We start from the raw sequence: 21,510 nt of genomic DNA on the forward strand, positions 1-21,510 counted from the left end.
TGATTATATAGAGCAAATGCATTGCAAATTAACAATGTAAAGGCATACTGTATACTGTATTATAGATTCCTTATTTTGTAACATAAATGCTTTACGTTCAACTTCCTTTCAGTGCTTGCTTTATATATGGTTTGAGCATCTCTGTTAAGGTAGTTAAAAAATACTGGCCAAACTATACAGTATACTGATTACTCACTTCAGATTCGGACATCTATGTTTGTACTCCTGTTGGCCAGTGTTTACCCCCATTATTATTCGTGGTGGTCGTACTTCAACTACTGGAATGATGATTTCTACACCCAGTGGAGCCACCAGCTGTTCTTCTCTTTTACAGAGCTTGCTTCAACTTTGGCCGTTGTTTATCTGCTGGACAAGTATGTGGAGATGTTTTTACCCAAGTAATGGCTTAAAAAACTATTTCTTGTATGATTTAGAGGCTGCAGTTATTACAGTACATTGCAGTCGCTGCATGTGATTTTCGCGTGGCATAATTAACGAACGAAATATTAATTTTCAACTCCGCATGTTGGTCTATGTTCAAATTACATGATATTTTGGCATTTATTCTTGTTTAGTTTAATAGTGTCATGTAAAAGATTAAATTTTTTTCTTATAAACATAAGACTTTGCTCATGGCATCACTGAAGGCATAAGATAATATTATAGTAATACTTTACATTTTTAATTTTGCTTACGCACAGGATCAGCGGTGTTTTTTCGTAGCATATAGTTTTGCATGATTGTGTTCAACATTTCATGATAATTTCATACTATGAAATGTAGATCTTGTTTATACTTGGAAATTACTGATTAATATTTTGCAAATTTAGATGCTGGATCATATACTGTAGTAAACGATTTTATATGAAATTAGTAAACCGCTTTATGTATCAAGTACACCAGTAAAGTTTAAAGTTTAATTTGTAAGAAAATGGAAAATTCTGGGTACTTTTGCTCTTAGCACTGTTGATTTAATTTGTTTTGGCTTTTAAAAATTGGATGAGGAGTAATATCTATAAGCATATGAGTTTATGAACTCCTCAGAAGGCTACCTTTTAGTATTCTGTAACTTGAGTTTGGAGTAAATGCTAATTGTTCCGTAACCGAAATACAAACCACGCTATTTACAAAGGGGTTACTCTTTTAGCGTAGCTGAAATGGCGAGCCATTAGAATTTAACGAGGGTGTATTACCCCCGCGCTAGTTAGCGGGGGGGGGGGGGGGGTAGGGGAGTGGTAGCTAGCTACCCCTCCTCCCCCTCACACACAGGTGAATACCCACTTTCACTTTTGGCTCGGACTGTGACAGACGTCTCTGTCTTGGTCCTCTCTTGGCAGCCATTGTTTGTTTGTTTTGTCTTTACTTAATCGCTTACTTTTCATTTACTCAATATATATGTAAACATGTTTTCATGTTTGTATATATATTTGAGTATAGAAATAAGTAAGTTTCCTTTTCAGATTTGTGTGTGTAGTGTACGATATCTACGTGGAGGCCTCGGCAGTTAGGCCACCATGGCGTAATTTTATGGGTTGCGATCGAGTTTGACTTATGTCTTTCTCTCTCTCTCTCTTGAGGTCGTTCACCCTTTTACTACGTGTTACTACGCCCTTGTAGCTTCCTTTCCATGGGGGGGTTGCTACGCCGTACGTTTGTCTCAATTAGTTATGAATCTAATTGTAGTTGTTTTTTGTTTTTCAGCTTGTAGAACGATTCCTTTGGGGGTTTTCGTTCTTTCTTTAGTGTTCATTCATTTTTAAATTACGTAATTACATAGTTACATAATTATAATTGTTATAATTCTGTTTTGGTTACAGCTCTCCTTCCACGAGTGTAAGTGGTTGTGAGGGCATGTGCCTGTTGTGTAATTCTTGTTCCTTTCCCTCGGGATTCCTCTTCGGAGCCTTCCCGGGTGAATGAATGTGTACTAATATTATTTGTTTTATTTTTTTACAGTTACCGATCTAGTTCGTTTCTGTAATATGGCAACGGTGTGAGCTGTCTGGTTGAGTCCTGGGGATTCGGCTGTTGCTACCTCCCCCCTTGTATTTTCGTCAGGGGCGTGTCTCCTTCTACTGGAAGTACTCCCGTGACGACGGACAGCTCTCCGGTTCATTTTAGAACTCTCAGAAGGCTTGCCTCCTTGGGCGGGTAACTTTCCTTCCGAGGGAAGTTTTTCCTGTCCAGGCTTGAGTTTTTCCCCTTTTGGGGGGTTCTTCTCTTGCCTTTTTTCGTGCGACTATGCTCTTGGTGCCGAGCGGTCGCACCTGCAGTTTCGCTCAAGGGGCTGGGCAACTGCAGGAGCTTCTCTTCGGAGGATTGCTCCTTTTAGGTCACTGGCTGACCAGTCTCTTCCACGAAGTGTTTCTCTTTCGTTCGCGAGAGAGTACTCATAGAGACTCCTCTTCGGAGGTTTCTTCTGTTGCTGTTGCTGTTGGCCTCCCTCGCCGTAAGGCCCACCGTCCGCCTCGTCGTAAGGGCCTCTCATCTCCCTATAAGGGTGCTTGAGGCGCCTTTTTGGATCTCCGTTTGCAGCCTACAACTCCTTTTTCTCGATCTTCCGCCTTGGTGCAGATGGACAGCAGTCTGATCTCGTCTTCCGACGGGCAACGGTCTTCCCGACGGACAACGGTCTTCCCGACGGACAGCGGTCTTCCGACGGACATCAGTCTCCCGGCGGACAACGATCCCTTCGGGGCAAAGGGTTGCCTCCCACGGGGGTTCTTCCCTTGCGTGTCAGGGTTTCCCTGCGCGCCCTTCTGCTGTGTTCTCTCCTGCTCCTGCTCAGTGTTAGCACACAGGCGCTCTTCTGCTCATCAGCGCTCTCCTGTTCGTCAGCGCTTTCAAGATGATCATCCCTGCGGTTCCTGTTGGTTCCTGTTACGCGCCCTGTGCGCCCACGTTCGCCCTCGCGATCTAGAACTTCGGTTCAGGTCGGGGTCAAGGACTCTTCTTCTTTGCGCAGGCTTCCACGCGTAGCCTTCTGCTCGTCAGCGATCATCAGCTCGCCAGCGATCATCAGCTCGCCAGCGATCATCAGCTCGCCAGCGATCATCAGCTCGCCAGCGATCATCAGCTCGCCAGCGATCATCAGCTCGCCAGCGATCATCAGCTCGCCAGCGATCATCAGCTCGCCAGCGATCATCAGCTCGCCAGCGATCATCAGCTCGCCAGCGATCACCTGTCTCTCGGCGATCTCCGGATCGCCCACGTGTGTTACAGCCGGCACGCCAACGTTCTCCAACACTTCTGAAGGAACATGGTTCGCCACCTACTAGCTCACCTGCGCATGCTGATCGCCATCGCGCGACCCTCAACTGCGGATGCTGATCGCCATCGCGCGACCCTCAACTGCGGATGCTGATCGCCATCGCGCGACCCTCAACTGCGGATGCTGATCGCCATCGCGCGACCCTCAACTGCGGATGCTGATCGCCATCGCGCGACCCTCAACTGCGGATGCTGATCGCCATCGCGCGACCGCACACCTGCGGATGCTGATCACCATCGCTCGACCCTGCGCATGCTGATCACCATCGCGCGACCCTCAACTGCGTATGCTGTTCGCCATCGCGCGATCGCCCACCTGCAGATGCTGCTCGCCATCGCGCGACCGCCGACCTGCGCATGCTGATCGCCATCGCGCGACCCTGGCATGCTGATCCCCATCGCGCGACCCTGCGCATACTGATCACCATCGCGCGACCCGGCGCATGCTGATCACCATCGCGCGATCGCCCTCCTGCACAGGCTGCTCGCGATCGCTCACCTTCGCATACTGCTCGCCAACGCACGATCGCTCACCTGCGCATACTGCTCGACCATCGCGTCGGCATATCACAACGCGCCATCGCCAACCTGCGCGTTAGCGCTCACCAGCTCACCACCGATCGCTTGTTGATCCATATCGCCAGCGGTCTTCCTCGCCCACGCGGCAGCACGTTTCCTCGCCACCGCGCTAACGCTTGCGTTCGCCGCCTCGGACTCGCTCTCATCCACCTGCCCACCCTCACGACCGCTCGCCTGCGCGCCCGCGCGACCGCTCGCCCGCGCGACCGCTCGCCCGCGCGCCCACACGCCCACGTGCCTGCACGTCTATGCTCATGCTCTCCAATGTTCGCCCATGCGCGAACCAACGGTTTTTCCATCGCGCGGACGGATGGTGTTCCGTCGCGCGAACCTACAGTGTTTCTTCGCACAAATGTCGGCTTGTTTCTTGCAGTATCCATTGCTCGTCTATGGGTTATCGCTCGCCGACCACCAGCTTCCCTTCCTACCACGCTCGCCCTCTTTCTGCGCTCCTTCGCTCACCTTCGTTTGCGTTACCGCGCATGGGCGCTTCCACGTTCGCCCACGCGAAAATCTTTGAATTTCCGTCGCGCGAGCTCCAGGGCGATTGCGACCACGATTCCTAATGGGGTTTTCGCAGCATGGCCAGCCTGGCGAGTTCTTCTGGAGCGTATTTCCAGAACACGGCCTCTCCCCGTAAACGCAGAGCATGGCACTTGCAAGAATAGGAGAAACTTAAGAGAGATCTGAGCAACACTCCTCTTTCCTGAACCTGGGTTAGCCCTTCCCCGTCATTCTCTGGAAGGATTTTTGGCGGGGGGGCTTTCCGTTCGAGATTTTTCCATCGGACAAGGGGTGACTGCTTACCTCTTCCTCTGGGAGCTTACCAGGTTCTTTCCCTCCTCGGTTACGGCCCGAGGTTTGGTTCAAGGAAGCTACAGGAAGATCAAGGGTACTTTCCTCCTCTCGAGCTCAGGCACCTTGGCCTTTCGTCGTTAAGTATCTAACTTGCGGACAAGCTCGATGTTGTACCATCTGGACGCGCTGACTGAGGGCTTCCTTCGGGTGTCTCATCTGTGGAGGTCGACGACCTCAGACACCCTTCCATCCTTGAGAAGAGTTTGTTTGTGCCCAAGGACAGAGACTTAGACAGCTGCTGTGCGGAGGAAATCGACTTCCGGTTTCACTCCTCCAAGGCGCTTTCTTCCAGACTCTGCAGGGCTCCAGCGCCCTTTTCTTTCAACCACGTCGGCCTAAGTTATCGGCTACGACAACTGGGACAAGGTGTCCAATTGCAGTTTCCTCCTGTCAGGAACAGATGGCATGGGAGACTCCCCCGGGGGGGCATAGTCCTAAAAGGAGTTCACGAACTCTAGGATTGCAGGTTTTTCGCTGGGAGGATGCTTAAGGTTACTCATCCGAATGACAGCTTCCCGATGCCCATTCCCGCACAATCTCTGTGAATAGCCAAGGATATCGCGCGTGCCGTCTCTGTCAGCGAATTCAGTGTCTCTGAACCTCTATGCCATAGCGTCAGCAGAGTTGCCCGGTTGGGCAGAATGATCCATACCTTAGGCGAAGGTCTTCCTTAGGATCATCGACGGCTTCACCCCCGGCCCCCTCAGTCGATCCTTTCTTGTAAGGAAGGATCTGAGAGGGGATGTCCGTAGTCGACCTCTCAGCCCTGATCAAGTTTGTCGAACAAACTTCGGCCAGCGTAGACCAGCAGAATCAATCAGACTGGTAACGAGGCGACAGGACTCCTTAAACCCTGGATCGGAAGGACGGGTACTTTCAGTTTCCATTCCATCCATCTTCCAGGGTGCTCGTCGAATTCAGCCTAGACTGCAAGTATTCCTGCTTATGATGCAGTGTGGCTATCCCGCCGTGGCATAGCAGGTTTGTTTCCCCAGAGAACTCTCCCTGCCTTCCTTTTGGCCGCTCAGGTGCAGGCTTCCGCCTCCTCTGCTGTTTGTAGGGCTGGTCAACTCCGGTAGGCTCGGGTTCGACCTTCTTCAGCGCCGGGACAAGCTTCCGGATGCTTACCATGAGTGTGGGCTCATGGTATTTTGCTTGGAGCCTTCTCTTCCTCTGCCTCAACATCTGGAGTATCTGGCCATGATATTGAGTCAACGGCCTTACCACGTTGGAAACCCCGCTTCTCGTCCATCCAGCGAGGTTAAGCAACGTCGGTACTTGGATGGGTGACCACCTGGGGACGCCAGATTCTGTTACCACATCCTCCGAGCCTTCCTTTCGGTTGACTGTGGCAAGACTGAGGAGAGTCGCAGTACCTGTTCTCAGTCAAGCAGAGCTTTCAGCCCTACCTTGGAACGTTTCCTAGTTCTCCTTTCCTCATTGACCCGTCTATAGTCCGAACGGTCGCCTCAGGATAAGTTCCATGTGGGGCGATCCAAGTTCCGGTGGCTTCAGGCAATGTTTAACCGGACTCCCTGGCCCTATGGGACCAGCGGAACTATTAGACCTGCAATGGGTGTTGACCTATGGAGCCTCTTGATGGTAGTGGATATTCTCGTCCTTTCCCCACATTCTTGATGCGGTTCTCGGACTCGTCAAAGGAAAGGGGGGGGGGGCATGTTCCGGTCCAGGCCTATGGTCAAGACCTGAAGGATACCTCTCCATCATTCAGGCAGGCTTAGGGGCCTTAGTCTGGCCCCTCTTCAGATCCTACAGCTCCTGCCGAGTCGCCCCGTTGCGCGTCGACTTCATTCTAACCAGCAGGGGACACATTTTCACACCTTCACATCTTGCAGTAGAGATACCGGGATGATTGAGATTCTCTCAATACCACCATCGGCTCTCTCATTCCAGGCAGGGGAATGTTTCTCTCAGACTATCCGAGCAGAGCCTCGTAGAGAGAGTGTACCTGGGGGTCTTTGACCTTGGGTAACCAGCAAGTGCTGGTCTGGGGGACCTGATCGCGACAGCTTGGAACCTCAAGCTTCCGCTATTCTTCCCCCCAGTCTCAGACCCCGAGACTCTGGCAAGATGCATTCCGGTGATGGTGGGACAACTTCGACGCCTGCGTCTTCCCTCCTTTTTGTCTGTGGACAATGGGTCTCAACAAGACCAGGTTGTCTGTCAACCTTTCAATGGGAGAGCTCCACTGGGACTATGCGCAGAACGGTTTCTGGACCCTCTGCTTCCCCTGACGGAACTCCCGGGAGAGCTTCTCCCACGGCGCAGACTACTCAAGCAACCACACTGCGACATCTCTCCCGAACCGGGGCGTCGCTTCGGCTTCATGCCTGGAGACACTACGCTTCCTCCTCAAGAAGAGACAACCCGCTACAGTCGCGGTACGGAGGTCGCGTCACCTGCGATAGTCATCCACAGGGCTCTCCCAGGCAAAGTGAAGAGTCTAAGGTGGTTGGTGCCGTGGGAGATATACCTCTTCCCTTGAGGCCTCTTCTCCAGCAATAACGGTCTTATTGCCTTTCGGCGGGAGGAAACTCCTTTCCGCTCTCGGCAATGAAGCCTGTCGCTCAGCCTTTCCCTGACCTTCAGGCTTAAAGGAATAACTTTTTCCTGCCCGCTGGATCTATCCTCGCTCATGCGAAGCTACGGTCGTCCCTGCCCTAGTCGGAGGAAGACCTCCAACTTGGAGCATGGCTCGGACTTTTAGTCCAATAAGAGATCTTCTCAAGACCCTTTACGACAGGCCTCGGATTGTATTCCGCCTTGGGTCTTCTGCTCACTCTGGCCACGGCCAGTGTGTAAGCAATCTTCTTGGTCTCTTACTACTCCCCCCTTTCTAAGGAAGAGGGGAAGGCAACATTCAGGCTCGCTCCTGAGTTGTTGGCTAGACTCAGAATCTGAGGGTCCCGGCCCTTCGGCCCGATTCATTCAAGATTTCGAGTCTCCATTCTGTATCTGATGTCCCAAGACCTTCTCTTTCTTGCCAGTAAAGGAATCGAGAGGTTAGCGCTGGGAACAGCTGCAGTTTGTCCTCAGTTGCAGCCGATTTGGGAGCACAAGGAGGACATGGGGGGAGAGTCACCAGTATACCTCTTCAGCCCGGACTCAAGGACATTCATCTCGACCTGTCTCCAGACCCTCCCCCGTCACGTCGCCTTACAGCACGATGTTGGATACATCGCAACGTCCCTCGCCTTCGAGTAATACTACTCTGTGACGCAGGTGCTACAAGCTGGAGTCTGGAAGCGTCTAATGACCTTCGCAGCCCGCTTCCTGCAGGGCGTGACCCACAGGAGTCTCGATACGTTTTCTATCGCTCTGTGGTGGCTACACAAAAGCTGGTCTAACCTCAGGCTCCTTTTTGGACAGGTAGCAGAAGGTTGAGGGCATTGTTATCAGGTTTTAGTCTGCATGAACGAAAGAAGTATGTCTGGCCCTTACTTCTTTCTTCATCATCCCCTCTACGGGGAAGCAGCATCCTGGTCTCTGCATAGCTGACCTCGAACCTCTGCAGGTAAACCATGCTTCCTTGTGTTCCGAGTATTGAGTCAATACTGTCGCGTCCCCCATACCCTGACGAGGTGGTATTGGGAACGTCCTAACCCAGAGTTCCTTCTGGAACTCCAGGTCAACTGCCTAGGACGGGTCACACTTCTTCCTTCACACACAAGCTTACGTAGGCCACATGGTTCCTTGCGGAGCAAGGAACTTGTGAGGTGCAGGGACTCCTTTTCTCGAGTGCGACTCACTCGGATTCTGAGTCCCCGGGTAAAGCCAAAGCCAGTATGGCTGGGGACTTTCCACCCTTCCTAAGGGGTAAGTCACCCTTTGTAAATAGCGTGGTTTGTATTTCGGTTACGGAACAAATGACAAATTCGAAGATAATTTGTATTTTTCCTAACCATACAAACCTTAGCTATTTACACATATTTGCCCGCCAGCCCTGTCCCCCAAGACAAGTCCTACCTCTAAGTGAAAGTGAGTATTCACCTGTGTGTGAGGGGGAGGAGGGGTAGCTAGCTACCATTCCCCTACCCCCCGCTAACTAGCGCGGGGGTAATACACCCTCGTTAAATTCTAATGGCTCGCCATTTCAGCTACGCTAAAAGGTAACCCCTTTGTAAATAGCTAAGGTTTGTATGGTTAGGAAAAATACAAATTATCTTCGAATTTGTCATATTTCTGTATACTGTACACACTATAGCTTGGCTTCTTGAGATCTCTCTATAGAAGTCTAACTTAATGAATGTTGTTTTGCATTTATAGTATTGGGCATGCAATGATAAATCAACAAAATAAATTTTTACCTATATGTTATAATTGAGAGGTTGATTTCCATTCGAAGTATATTACAAGTTTTGGTATTACAGTGTTTTTTGCTGAAAAACTTTTTAAACATCATTTTCAAGACGTCATTAGAAATATGCATTTTTAAATGCAATTTCTTAAAGATAAAAACCCATCATCTATCTTAGCCCATATTTAATGTCTTCACCAATCCATGACAGTTCATTCCTATAATTATTAATAGATGTCTGGTTAGTCAACTTCTGTGTGTGGCCCTTAAATGCTTAAGTTCTTGGTAGGAAAAAGCCTTAAGATTTGTGAATCGTAATTAGGAAGCTGAAAATTTCATTTAATTGATTGAATTAGCTGATTTAAATGAAGTTTGTCTAGACAAAGCAAGGAACACAGCAATCCTGATAATGATCATAATACAAAGTAAAACAAATTCTTTGAATGTTGTTGGAGACCATCAACTTCATTCTGCTTCTTAATTGGAACGGCACCCAATAATGAGAGTGTTCAGTACTCATTAGAATGTGTTGGGTGATCGATCTTGCGAATTTCATGGAAACCCTCCCTTACCATGGAAACATGGTGGATTGTTTGCTTGGCAGACACGGTAGGTGAGGTTAGGAGAAACAGATAGCCTCTGGGTAATATTGCACAACTGAATAGCATTTCTGTCAGGCCTTTATGAGTATACAAATTGCTTGGTCTTAAAGGCACCATGCAACACATAAGCTCCAAAATTTGTCCAACCGAAAAACTGTTTGCTATATTACAAAGCATAAAAGAATTATGCAACTTATAAGTAAGATACTGTACTATATTGTTAACCTGTAAACTTTGATTAACTATATCAAGGTTAAATATTTAATGCTGAACATAAGTCTTGAATAATTGTTTATGGTATATCTCCGTTCTGAAGTAAGAAAAGAGTAAATTGATAAGAATGAGAAAATAAATAGCTAAATAGCTAAAATATTAAAAATATTCTCAAAGAAGGAACTCAAACCTTATATTAAGAAATTTAATGATAATACCTATCGTGTATGGGAAGTACCAAGACTTATATTACAGTAATACCACTTCCTACAATGTTAATGAATTCCAAGAGACCCAACATAAGTAAATTTTTGACGTAGGTCAGATTTTCGCTTTATAAAGTGACATATGGAGATATGGTCATTATAGTGTATATGTACAGTACTTAACATGAAAAACTGCTTACAAAGTTCTTGAAGCAGGTATCATTTGATAAAAGCAAGATGCCGATGTTAAGTTTCCATGGGAAGTACTGTACTTTTTCGTTATTGTATGACAGAAACTGACGTAGGGTCGGGTAAAATGGCGCAACATGAATTTTACTTTTGTATTTAATATTTAAGAATGAACTTTATAAAAGTTGGAACTGACGATGTTGAATCAATGTAAAATGGGGTATTACTGTAGTCTATGGCATCTAGAGTTTTTTAATTTGGAATTTCTCTAATGATAGAGTAGAGAACAAATTATAATTAAGCAGACAACTGAAGAGTAAATATTGTATAATTGCTCTATAGAGAGACATGTAAACTTATTTATTTCAATGGTTGAAAGGTGCTCAAGTAATTGATTATATATCAACGAGGTAAGAGAAGGCAGATGTATGGTAAGAAAGACACAGAAATGCCCTTCTCTGAAATAAAAGCACTAGACTAGAGACTTTGTCTTATCATGACCGGAAAATAGAAAAATTTTAGCTGTAGTTTGGGTCTCATATCAAGTTTTTTGTGAATTTTTTTTTTATGTTTCTTTTTGGTTTTTATTTTATTTCCTTGTTGATCACCAGATAATTGTCAATCATCATTCATTCCTGTAAAATCATAAAAGCTTACGGTAGTTAACTTGACCTCAATTTTCTGTTTACCTGTTACAAAATTGATATCGTATTTTCTTCATATTTTTTATCCTAATTATGAACATTATGAAAATTCTTTGTTGAAATTTTCAAAAAGGAGGAGATTTGAATTTTTAAGAGAGCCCAAAAATCAGGATACTATAGTCTGTCTCCAAGTTTGTGTCTGTGAAACATAAAGATGCGTTTATTTTTTTTTTTCTGAAATCTATGTAATGTTGATATGTATTGTAACTTTAATATGAATTAGTGTACAGTATTTGATGGCATATAAGACATACCGAATTTTTTTCCTTAAAAAAGGGTAACAAAATCCCCAGCTCTTACCTACTCCAGACCCATCTTGCCTGACTCCATATTATTAGTGATATTTACTCAAAGGAGGTTATTATTATTATCATTATTATTATTATTATTATTATTATTGTTATTATTACTGCTATAAAATAGATACTGTACTACTGTTATTATCATTATTTTTGTATATTACCAGTACTGTAGAATAAATATTTGGAACAAAGTAAATGCTACCTACGCTGGTACTAGCTGATTGATCATACCCAAATATGCCTCAACACACTCATATCATTAAGCAGCTGAAAATTATAGAAAGAAAGAAATATAATTGATAGGAATTACACTAAGAACATGCTAAGCTAGATCCCACATATTGGGGAAACACTACTACTTAAGAGGAGTGTTTTTACTGTACTAGTAAGCAATCTTCTATTTCAGAATTCCTGCCAAAGGTCATGTTCAATATCAAGGCTAAAGTTTTGCATGGAATGACCTGCTAAGTTATACAGTATTTGCGGATAGAGCATGGAAGACTACTATTTTGAATTTTACTGTATAATGAACGCATATGTGATCTTGCATAAATGACACTTCAAATTTTGTCTCCAATACGATTCTCTATATGATTTCAATTTGTGTTACTGCATATCGTGTGAGTTCCATTTTTTCTCGATAGACTAAGCTAGGCTTAACAAACATCCGCTCATTGCCTTTCGTCAGCTTACTTCCATCTTCCCTCCTCCAGTTTCATAAGTCTAAAAAAATGGTGCTGTATTGCAAGTGTATAGTTTATTAAAGAATATAGTAAAAAAGGTTGAAAAATGGAAGTTTGATAATAAAAATAAATGATTACTCACCTGAGGTTCATCTGCCTTCCTCCTTGATGTATATCTTAGAAATATAAAATTTTAAATTTCCCATTTTCTTTCTCTTGAATAACATTTTCCTTCTAGTCTAGTATTATGCCCATATGGCAGTGTATAGCAATAATCATATCCAGATTGGAGGTCCTATTATAATCAACCTTTCAAAACAAACTTCTTGGTAGATACCATGGTCCCTAAGAGCGTTTCATCTGCTTGGATTTCTCCAAGAAACATAGGAAGGACTGAATCCTTTTTTCCGACAGAAAATCCTGAAAAAGAACTGTTGTCATTATCATCCCCTAACAAAGAATTCTCGATGTCGGTAATAGAAGGGTCTTTTTCCACATTGACTATGACTCCCTTTCTCTTCAACTTTAGCAACCATACCTGAGGGATCTGAATCTTTCCTAGGGTGTGTTCAAAATTAGCCAGTCATATACTGTAGGTATAATAGAACTATTTTGAGATGGAACACATCACCCTGGTGAATTACTGAGGAGCACTCCTAAGTTCTAAACACAGACAATTGAGTTGATGTATTTTCAAACGGTCTTTAAACTAAAGGAGTTTCTTTGAGTTCACATGAAGAGTGATGGTAAAATAAGCATCTGTCAACTCTTTCAAAAACATCAAATTTAATTTCCTTATGTAGAAAAAATTTCCTTACAATAAGTTGTTGAGCACTGTATACCTGTTAAGAACTGGAACATCTGGAACTGTTGTTGAGCACTGTTTACCTGTTTAGAACTGAGACATCTGGAACTGACCTCCAACACCCCTAGAAGATTTGCAACCTGTAATTTTGAAATATGGAATTTTTGCCAAATTGCTAAGGTAACTAGAAAAAGAAGTGTGTTCCTTTTACAGAGGAAAATTGTAGTATTAAGGAATTTGAAATCTCTCACCACTGAGAAAACCCTATAAAAGTGGGAATAGCATTTTCCCTTCTCTATAAGATTGGCAAGTCCTTTTGTAAATTCTGCCAGGTTTATGTTAGTCCAAAATACTGAACACTTACACTGTTCTAAAAGATCCCCCATGGAAGGAAAGTAATCTTGACTAAAAGAACAGAATGGTAGAAAGAAAAATCAGCTTTTCATGAGATCAACATTAAAGTCTCATTTTGCATTGTGTTAGATACCTGTTCAACAAAACAATGGATCCTACTTGTATTCAAAATGCAACCCAAAAAAAGGACAAATAATCAGAGAGTGCATCTGCACATCTGAAACTTTGCCAACCACAGAGGAACAAAGTTTTTCTCTATACTTGAGATTAAGTATAGGGAAAAAATAATGTAGCCTAGTTTGATATCTGAAACCTCTGCTACCAAATCTGTAAAAGTGGAAATCTCAACTAAACTCTCCTTGCAATTATCCCTAACCAACATGTCTTTTGTCAATTAACTAAAGAATAATGAAAATTAATTTAATGACATCTTGTTGACACGCACCAATGATTCCAGTAAATTGGTTTAATCTTGGAAAAGAGTATAGTCAATTGACCAGTTTTATGAATTACTTAATGCTTCTGTGGGAGATAAGATTGCAATAACAGACTGGAATAAGCTTTAGTAGTCTTTCCTTCCACTTTATCTGTAAAAATAAGAGAAAACTGTGCAGTTAAAGAAGACTTAATAGCAGCTGCTGTATTAGACGACATCGTAGAATAACCGTCATCAGAACTTACCTTAATTAATTTCTTCAGATGCATTTCTGCATTAAGCTTTCATTATCTGTATTGGTTTCTTTTAAATCAGCCTGTACCTCACTGTTTGGATCCTTCTGTGGTTAGGCAACATCCAGTCCTAAAAACTCAGGATTTCTCTTTTGTTTACTTCTATGCATAACCTTTTTGCCTGCAGTAGGCTAAGGTGTCTCATGACTCATTTTGCTGTTAGAAGTACTAGCCCCAACATTAATGGCAATTGTGAAAATTCGAGATATGGTAGGAACTATACGATAAGCCACTTTAACAGTAGCACAGAAAAGTTGCTAGTGAGTGTTTACTTCAATGGTTGTAGGGATATTAAAATCCACAGTCTTACCCTTTTACCCCCGGGCTATTTGGAACTTTCCAACCCTTAACCCCCAGGGGTTATTTTTTTTCAAGCACATTTTGCAGTATATTTTTTTTAAATTGCTCTAACAGCCTTAATTTTCGTCATAGAGGGGTCAGGTTGGTCTCATTCTCTTGGAAAATGCCTGAAGTTTCTCAAAAAATCATCAAAATTATGCAAAAAAAAAGCAAATAGCAGTTTTTTGCAAGGACGTACCAGTACGTTCATGGGGGTAAAGGGATGAGTTTTGTGAAACGTATCAGTACGGCCTTTTGGGGGTAAAATGGTTAACTTGGTTTTCTGACTCAGAATCTGGTAGTGGGATGGAGCTGGCTGGATTACAGAATGGTAAGGGTTACATAATAGAGGGACCTGAAGTAATTTGAGAGGGCCAGGCTATCAATTGTATAATGGGCTGTGTACCAACGGGCATAGTAGAACCATTCAGCAAAACAATGAATTCCCCTAGGGCTTGGATCAGGGCAGGTTAGGATAGTATCACTGCCTCCTCTCAAAGGTGCTTTACCCTTCTTAGGTTGCATAAGCATAGCAAACCTTTTCTATGACTCTTGTAAAATTCCACTAACCTAGTTTTCTCCAGATTTTATGCTGAACTAGAAGAAACTTATCTTTTATGTTTAGAGTCCTTTATGGAAACTTGTTTAGACATAATCTAGATATATTCTTTCATAAGAGGAACTGTCAAGTTCACAAACTTAAACAGATTATCTAAATCACAATGCTGCCCTTGGCTTGTGGCCTCACCCAAAAGGAATAGGAATCTTTTATCATTTAGCAACAATCCCCTCAAACATTTACCACTGGAATGCATATCTAAGCCAGAAGACATCCCCATTTAGTCTAAAGCTATTTAACTTCTAAACTCGAAACAAATTCTGGATTCATGGAACAAAAGGTATATTTGACTAGAATAGCAGTGACAAGAAGATTAAGATGGCATCAATTTGTTAGCTTGCTCAAGGGCCAAGGCTATTGTAGAGAAAGAAAATGGGAAATTCTTAGTTGAAAATTTCTAAGATAGTTGAGAAGGAAGCCAGATAAACCTCAGGCGATATTCATAGACATATAGATTATAAAACCAAAATTGTTGCTTCTATCAATGTCTAATAGCGAGAAAAGTTTGGTCCTTACTTCACTCCGCATTCTCTACACTACAGGTATAAACATAATAAAACATTAAATTGCCTTATAGCGCACCGTGCCGGTTGACGCCAGGTTTATTTTTCCAATGAATTACACTTTTGAAACAATATAGATGTAACATCACATTCTAATAACTTCAACAAACTTCTGTACTGATATAGCAGTGCATATTTAAAACAAAATGAACAAACTTTCAAATTAACATATAAGCCTCCTCTGCCGCCCAGGAAAAACCATAGATAAAAAACAAAATCTCAAGTTTTGAAAAAACTATGGAAACCTGTGTATCCACGGCAATAATGCAGAGTAACTCAAATTTGAGTGGTGGAACCTCACTCTTGTACTACTAATAAATAATAATGATAATAATATTAATAATAAATTCGACTTGCTCGGGCTAGCGTGCGCTAGAAAGTGACCACTTGCTAAATACCTCTTCAAACATCGAATACGTTTCACCCAACACTAAATTCTCATTGGCCACTGCCTACATAACAACTGAACTTAAGTAACAAGACACTTAAGATCTGCTTACATGTCGTTAGGACAATTATTTTTCGCTATACTTCGTAACGCGAAAAAATTCTAGTCCTTACTTCACTCCGCATTCTCTACACTACAGGTATAAACATAATAAAACATTAAATTGCCTTATAGCGCACCGTGCCGGTTGACCCTAGATAATACCAAAGAAAGGGAGAGAAGGAAAAAAATGGAGAGAGAGAAATAAATGCTCCGATTGAATGATTTACACATTTAACCTCTTTTTGAAGCCTTTGACAAACATGTTTACTTGAAACAGACTACCAACACTCATGTCTATGAAGACACCTATCATTGACGTTATCGTTTGCGATGTTTGAACTTGTAGCCACAGTTTTAACAAAAAATTATGTTTGGTTACATTACAGGAGCTTTTAAAAAACTTCTTAAAGAGAAATCGATCAAAGGACAAAATCATTCCAGCTTCCTCTGCATCAAGCAAAATACATCAAATATGGAAAAGCATTTGTGATAACTTCCGATATCAAAAACTAAACAGTATTGGCGATTTAATTTTTTTTTTTTTTTTTTTCCTGTTCAACTAAGAAGTCTTCAAATTACAATAAACTTAATTCCCCAAATCTCAGATAAGAACACTTTAATGATCTATCAAAATAATAAAGAAGTTTTTCAATATAGGAAAATATAATCCGCACGGATTCTGCAACACCATATCAAAAAGATCCTTTGTATGCACCGATCTACCAGCTTAATGTTTCACAGGTGCTTGCAAAAATTTAACAAGTGAATTTTCCGTTGGATCTATGTAACCCCTCATTTCATGCATGCACGTTATGGCATAAATAGCTTGATCACTGGAGATTACTAAAACGCCGGAATCTAATAGAAGCGTGATAAATAAAGCAACATACAATGGCATTTCGCTTTGCTCGTGACCATTATTGTAAGTTTCTCTTTGATGAAAGACAAATTTGTAGGCCTTGTCGGTGCTGCCATTCATCGATGATAGAAGATGCTCATGACAACTGAGGTCCCCCAATTTCCTGTCCAAATTAGATGCCACCGTTAAAGACGACTGCTGGCATTTCATTGCATTCACGATCCTGGAAAGCAGATTCCAAAAATAAAACAATGTACATATATACTTGTAATTTCAAAAACCTTTACCTTCTATATCAAAGTTAAATTTCAGCGAAAAATTTCCTTTTTTTTTTTTTTTTTTTTTTTTCTCTCCTTATCTTTGCCGTGTAATAAAACCTTTGTTACGTAAACACTCAAAGTTTAACAATAAAGTTTCCCTCGTTAATATGAACAGTCAAGATGCAGAGGACTTTCACTCAGGAATATTCTACTTAAGAATTTTTACCTCCATTTTATTAATAACCTTTGGTATAAAGCACCAAACCTCAAGTTAAAGCATCAATTGCCTCTGTACCTGGACACCAATATTAGAGATTAAAAACCTCAACATATTTTTAAAGGTAGCAAAACAGTCTAAAGAATTAATAACTCTCACAAGTCCATAACTCTGAAAAATGTAAAAAGAATTGACCATTCATCCATGTTAGTTGACAACACTTCAAAAAATCCGCTCTTTTGTACTCTTTCTGGGCTTACATACATTGATGACCTGAACAGTGTATTCAGTACAAGTTTAAATTCTTTGGTTTTCTACGATTTCCAAATCTGGCTTTTTGCTACCTACTTGCATTAAAATCGAAAATTTTATCTGGAACAACGTTCAAACATTGCCAAAGTACTTTACATAATTCTGTCGACTGCCTCCTGCTCCTTCATGTTTAATTTTAAAGATTAATTTGCTGTCCAGTTTCCAACCACTCTTTTCATGATATGAAAAAAAAAAAAAATGCGCTGTATTCATCGCTAAAAACTTCAGAATTACTCCAAACCTACTACTGAGGTGTCACGACATATAAATTTCCCAACACCAGAGGCATCACAATAGAGTGATAAACTGCCTACATCTGAGGCGTCACAATATAGTGATAAACTGCCTACACCTGAGGCGTCACAATATAGTGATAAACTGCCTACACCTGAGGCGTCACAATATAGTGATAAACTGCCTACACCTGAGGCGTCACAATATAGTGATAAACTGCCTACACCTGAGGCGTCACAATATAGTGATAAACTGCCTACACCTGAGGCGTCACAATATAGTGATAAACTGCCTACACCTGAGGCGTCACAATATAGTGATAAACTGCCTACACCTGAGGCGTCACAATATAGTGATAAACTGCCTACACCTTAGGCGTCACAATATAGTGATAAACTGCCTACATCTTAGGCGTCACAATGAAGTAATAGGTTAAATAAGTCTGATGCAAGTATATAGTTAAAGTAAAGACCAAAATAAAAAGAATGAATTTCTGCGTCAAAACGTGCTCTCAACCGGAGCATCTGATATTTCTTCATTAAGTTCTCAACTAGCTTTGCTCAATATGTAAAAATACAGAAATACTTTATCGTTTTCATTTTAACAATACCTTTCACGACAAATTTCGTGGAAATTATGTAACAGACAATTCTGTCCAAAAGATATTCGTTAAAATAACGTTTTCGTTAATTCAGAATGTTTGGCATCTAAACAAGGTCTTTAACGACATAGTTTATCCTAACACTGTAGTTACGAAATTCGCCTTCAGTATTCGTCCTCTGTAAACCTTTCCAAATACAATTTAGAGTCTGAAAACCAATTATACTTTCCTGTAAATAAATCCAAATCTTGAAGCTTTTAAAGTAAATAGCTAGCATCCAATGCCCCTTCAAATAAACCATCCGCAGCTATGCCATCATCTAAAAATACTTCAATCTTCACTTCCTTAGATCTCCAATATCTAACAGACTTAAGAACTTTAGTAAAGATGTACAGCCGCTTCAAAAATATCTAAAGAATATCCATTATAAAAAACTTTAAAATTTTTCCCCAATGAGAAAGATATTGGCAACGTTTTAATAGATTTCTATGCGATAAGCAGACTGTAGACTGATTAAATCCTTAAAAAGTTTGTAATAAAAAACCAGCCTTTGCTTACCATTTCCATTCTTGGTCACCGTCAAAGAAATTATTTCTTAGTTTTTCTGATACCAGTGTCTCCCATTCTCTTAATAAATTCTGATTCGTCCCTTTCTGACCTATTGTTACCCAATCCAACAACCACAGTAACGGTTTTGAAATGGAATTTTGTGATCGCCCTTTTAGACGTCAATGACTATCTTACCGGACCCAATCTAATTCTGTTCAATGTATTGTGAATAACAACAACCAACAGGCGATTAAAACAATAAAATAAAATAAACACAATGTTCCAATTTCCTTGTACCAACTGCTAAGTATACAAAAATAAAAACAGCTATATTTTCACTTATCTTTTCGACGTCTTTCTTGGTACATTCCTGGCTCCAATGTCAACTCTCGGCCTTTATTGAGCTCTAGACCTCTTCCATCAAAGTTGATATGAATCCACACTTTCCCTCGATCTTTAACTAGCTTGACACTTTCGGCGATGCTGCTCTTTGCGTACTAACTCGTTTCTGCAGCAGTTTTAGATGTTCCTTGTCCTCCAAGTTGATAAACAATCGCATCTAATGCTAATATATTCGTATCAGTTTCCTCAAAATAACGCGATGCTCATTCAAATGGTTTTCCATCATACTTTAACGAGGTGCGGATACTTGTTGAATATTCTGCTGGAAATCGGATAATAGATTTTCCATCACTTCTTGAAACGGTTTCAGCATTCTGATTGCTAACGTGAAAACACTATTCACATCTGAAGCTGTATTTGACCCTGCCTGGCGTCCTGGCTAATAAATTCGACTTGCTCGGGCTAGCGTGCGCTAGAAAGTGACCACTTGCTAAATACCTCTTCAAACATCGAATACGTTTCACCCAACACTAAATTCTCATTGGCCACTGCCTACATAACAACTGAACTTAAGTAACAAGACACTTAAGATCTGCTTACATGTCGTTAGGACAATTATTTTTCGCTATACTTCGTAACGCGAAAAAATTCTATTCTTTTTATGTTCGGTACTAAGATAGATGCTACTTCAGTGCTTTTTTATGTCTTTACTTTTTATATATCTTTTTTACTGTCGAGTGCAAATGTACTGTATATGCTATAGTCTACCATATTTTATTTTTGTATGTTTAAAGCTTATTTTTGAATATTAAACTTAGCCGGTGAATATATAAATAGCTGACGTCTCCGTCGGTCGACAGATTCCAAAAACTTGCGAGCGATCGCCATGAAGGATGCCGGGTGTGCCCACCAGCGCCAACTATCGGCCAGATACCGCATATACTTCTCAACCAAACCAGTTTTTTTCTCTGTCGGTGTTAAATACAACACTGATTCCGCTCGCGCTTGACCTCGAGTTTTCTACCGATTGGTGAAGTACTTGGTTTTGGTCTTATTGCTTTCGCCGTGTTGGATTATTCTATACTATCTTCAAAAGAAATGCTTTTGAAAGTAGAGGAAAAGTTTTTGCCCTTGCTTTTTTAATCTCGCTCTGGTTTTTCCATAGAGAAAAGATGGCCGACCCTTCCCTCAGTGTACGGAAGTGTGTTAAAGGCTTTTAGTAATTATTTTATCACTATAAATTATTGTTATTTATAGATTTACCTCTATATATTTTATATCTCACCCGCCTTTATTAGGCCTCTTCGATTAGCTTTCCATTTATACTAAACATCGAAGCAAATTTTATGTTTTTGTTTATATGCGGCCTTTACCTATTCTTTGTAGGCGGTCCTAACTTGGAAAACGAAGTTAAACAACGTTGAGCCCATTCAACTTTTATTTTTGTTTAGATTAAAACAGTTGCTCTGTAAGAGTGATGAGATGAATATTTTTAGAAAATATTTTAAGAAATTTATTCTTTGAATAGTCTTCGTGCTGTTTTTCAAAGATGAACTAACGTTTGGTTTATTTATGCTACACAGTTTGCGCTCTATCGTTACGATCGAGAAAGAGAGATAATCACGGTTTCACTTTGCAGAAAGAGTAAATCGATTTTGACGTTTTGTTCATTCTTCTTTCAAACTGAAGTTTTTTAGATACTAATTTAAAGGAACATGTTAATTTTCAATTTCTGAGTCCTTTCAGTTTTTTTCCTTTAGTCAAATAACCTGTTATTGACGAAGGGTGAGTTGGCCATTCTCTTGTGAGTGACGAGAGAGAGAGAGAGAGAGAGAGAGAGAGAGAGAGAGAGAGAGAGAGAGAGAGAGAGATATCCGATCTTTATTCTCGTCCCAAGTCTCTGTACAAGGAGTTTGGGAGCGAGTAACGTTGTTCTCGCTTCAGTTTTTTACTCTCGTCCCAAGTCTCTGTACGGGGAGAGAAGATAAAACGTTTTAGTTTGTTCCGACACAGACACTTACCTCGAAACACTTTGCATAGGAGTCACTGGTGGCTCCTCTCTAACGACCAGAGTTTTGCGTAGTTTACCCTACTATATCCAACGTGACCCGTTAGCGGAAGAGAACGTGACCTGGGGCAATGCCCCAGGTCAGCCATGTGGCGACGATCTCTACCTAGTCAGTATGTTTTCTGGTCGCGTTGTGTTCACACACACCGCTCCTCATTCTCTGTGCGACCCCCTTTGTGCGCGTTACTATGTAGTTACTACATGGTCTCGATTCCTTCACGAGTGATTAGTGCCTTATCTGTGTT

At 41.8% G+C, this 21,510-nt stretch overlaps 1 protein-coding gene across 4 annotated transcripts in view; it reads left to right on the forward strand.

The window, feature by feature from the left end:
* LOC137647240 (uncharacterized) overlaps positions 1-12,005 on the forward strand; it is an 86,339-nt gene extending 74,334 nt beyond the window's left edge. For 2 of the 4 annotated variants that reach the window (XM_068380625.1, XM_068380624.1), the window contains exons 4-5: positions 202-374; positions 11,648-12,000. In XM_068380625.1, coding sequence (XP_068236726.1) covers positions 202-374; positions 11,648-11,684 — 210 coding nt within the window. In that variant the 3' untranslated portion in view covers positions 11,685-12,000. Of the gene's footprint in view, positions 1-201; positions 375-11,647 lie in introns of all 4 variants that reach the window. The other 2 variants (XM_068380621.1, XM_068380623.1) reach the window with 2 other exon arrangements.
* Positions 12,006-21,510: the final 9,505 nt, after the last annotated feature.

This window comes from Palaemon carinicauda, chromosome 9, assembly GCF_036898095.1.
Source record: "Palaemon carinicauda isolate YSFRI2023 chromosome 9, ASM3689809v2, whole genome shotgun sequence".
NCBI classification, from domain to species: domain Eukaryota; kingdom Metazoa; phylum Arthropoda; class Malacostraca; order Decapoda; family Palaemonidae; genus Palaemon; species Palaemon carinicauda.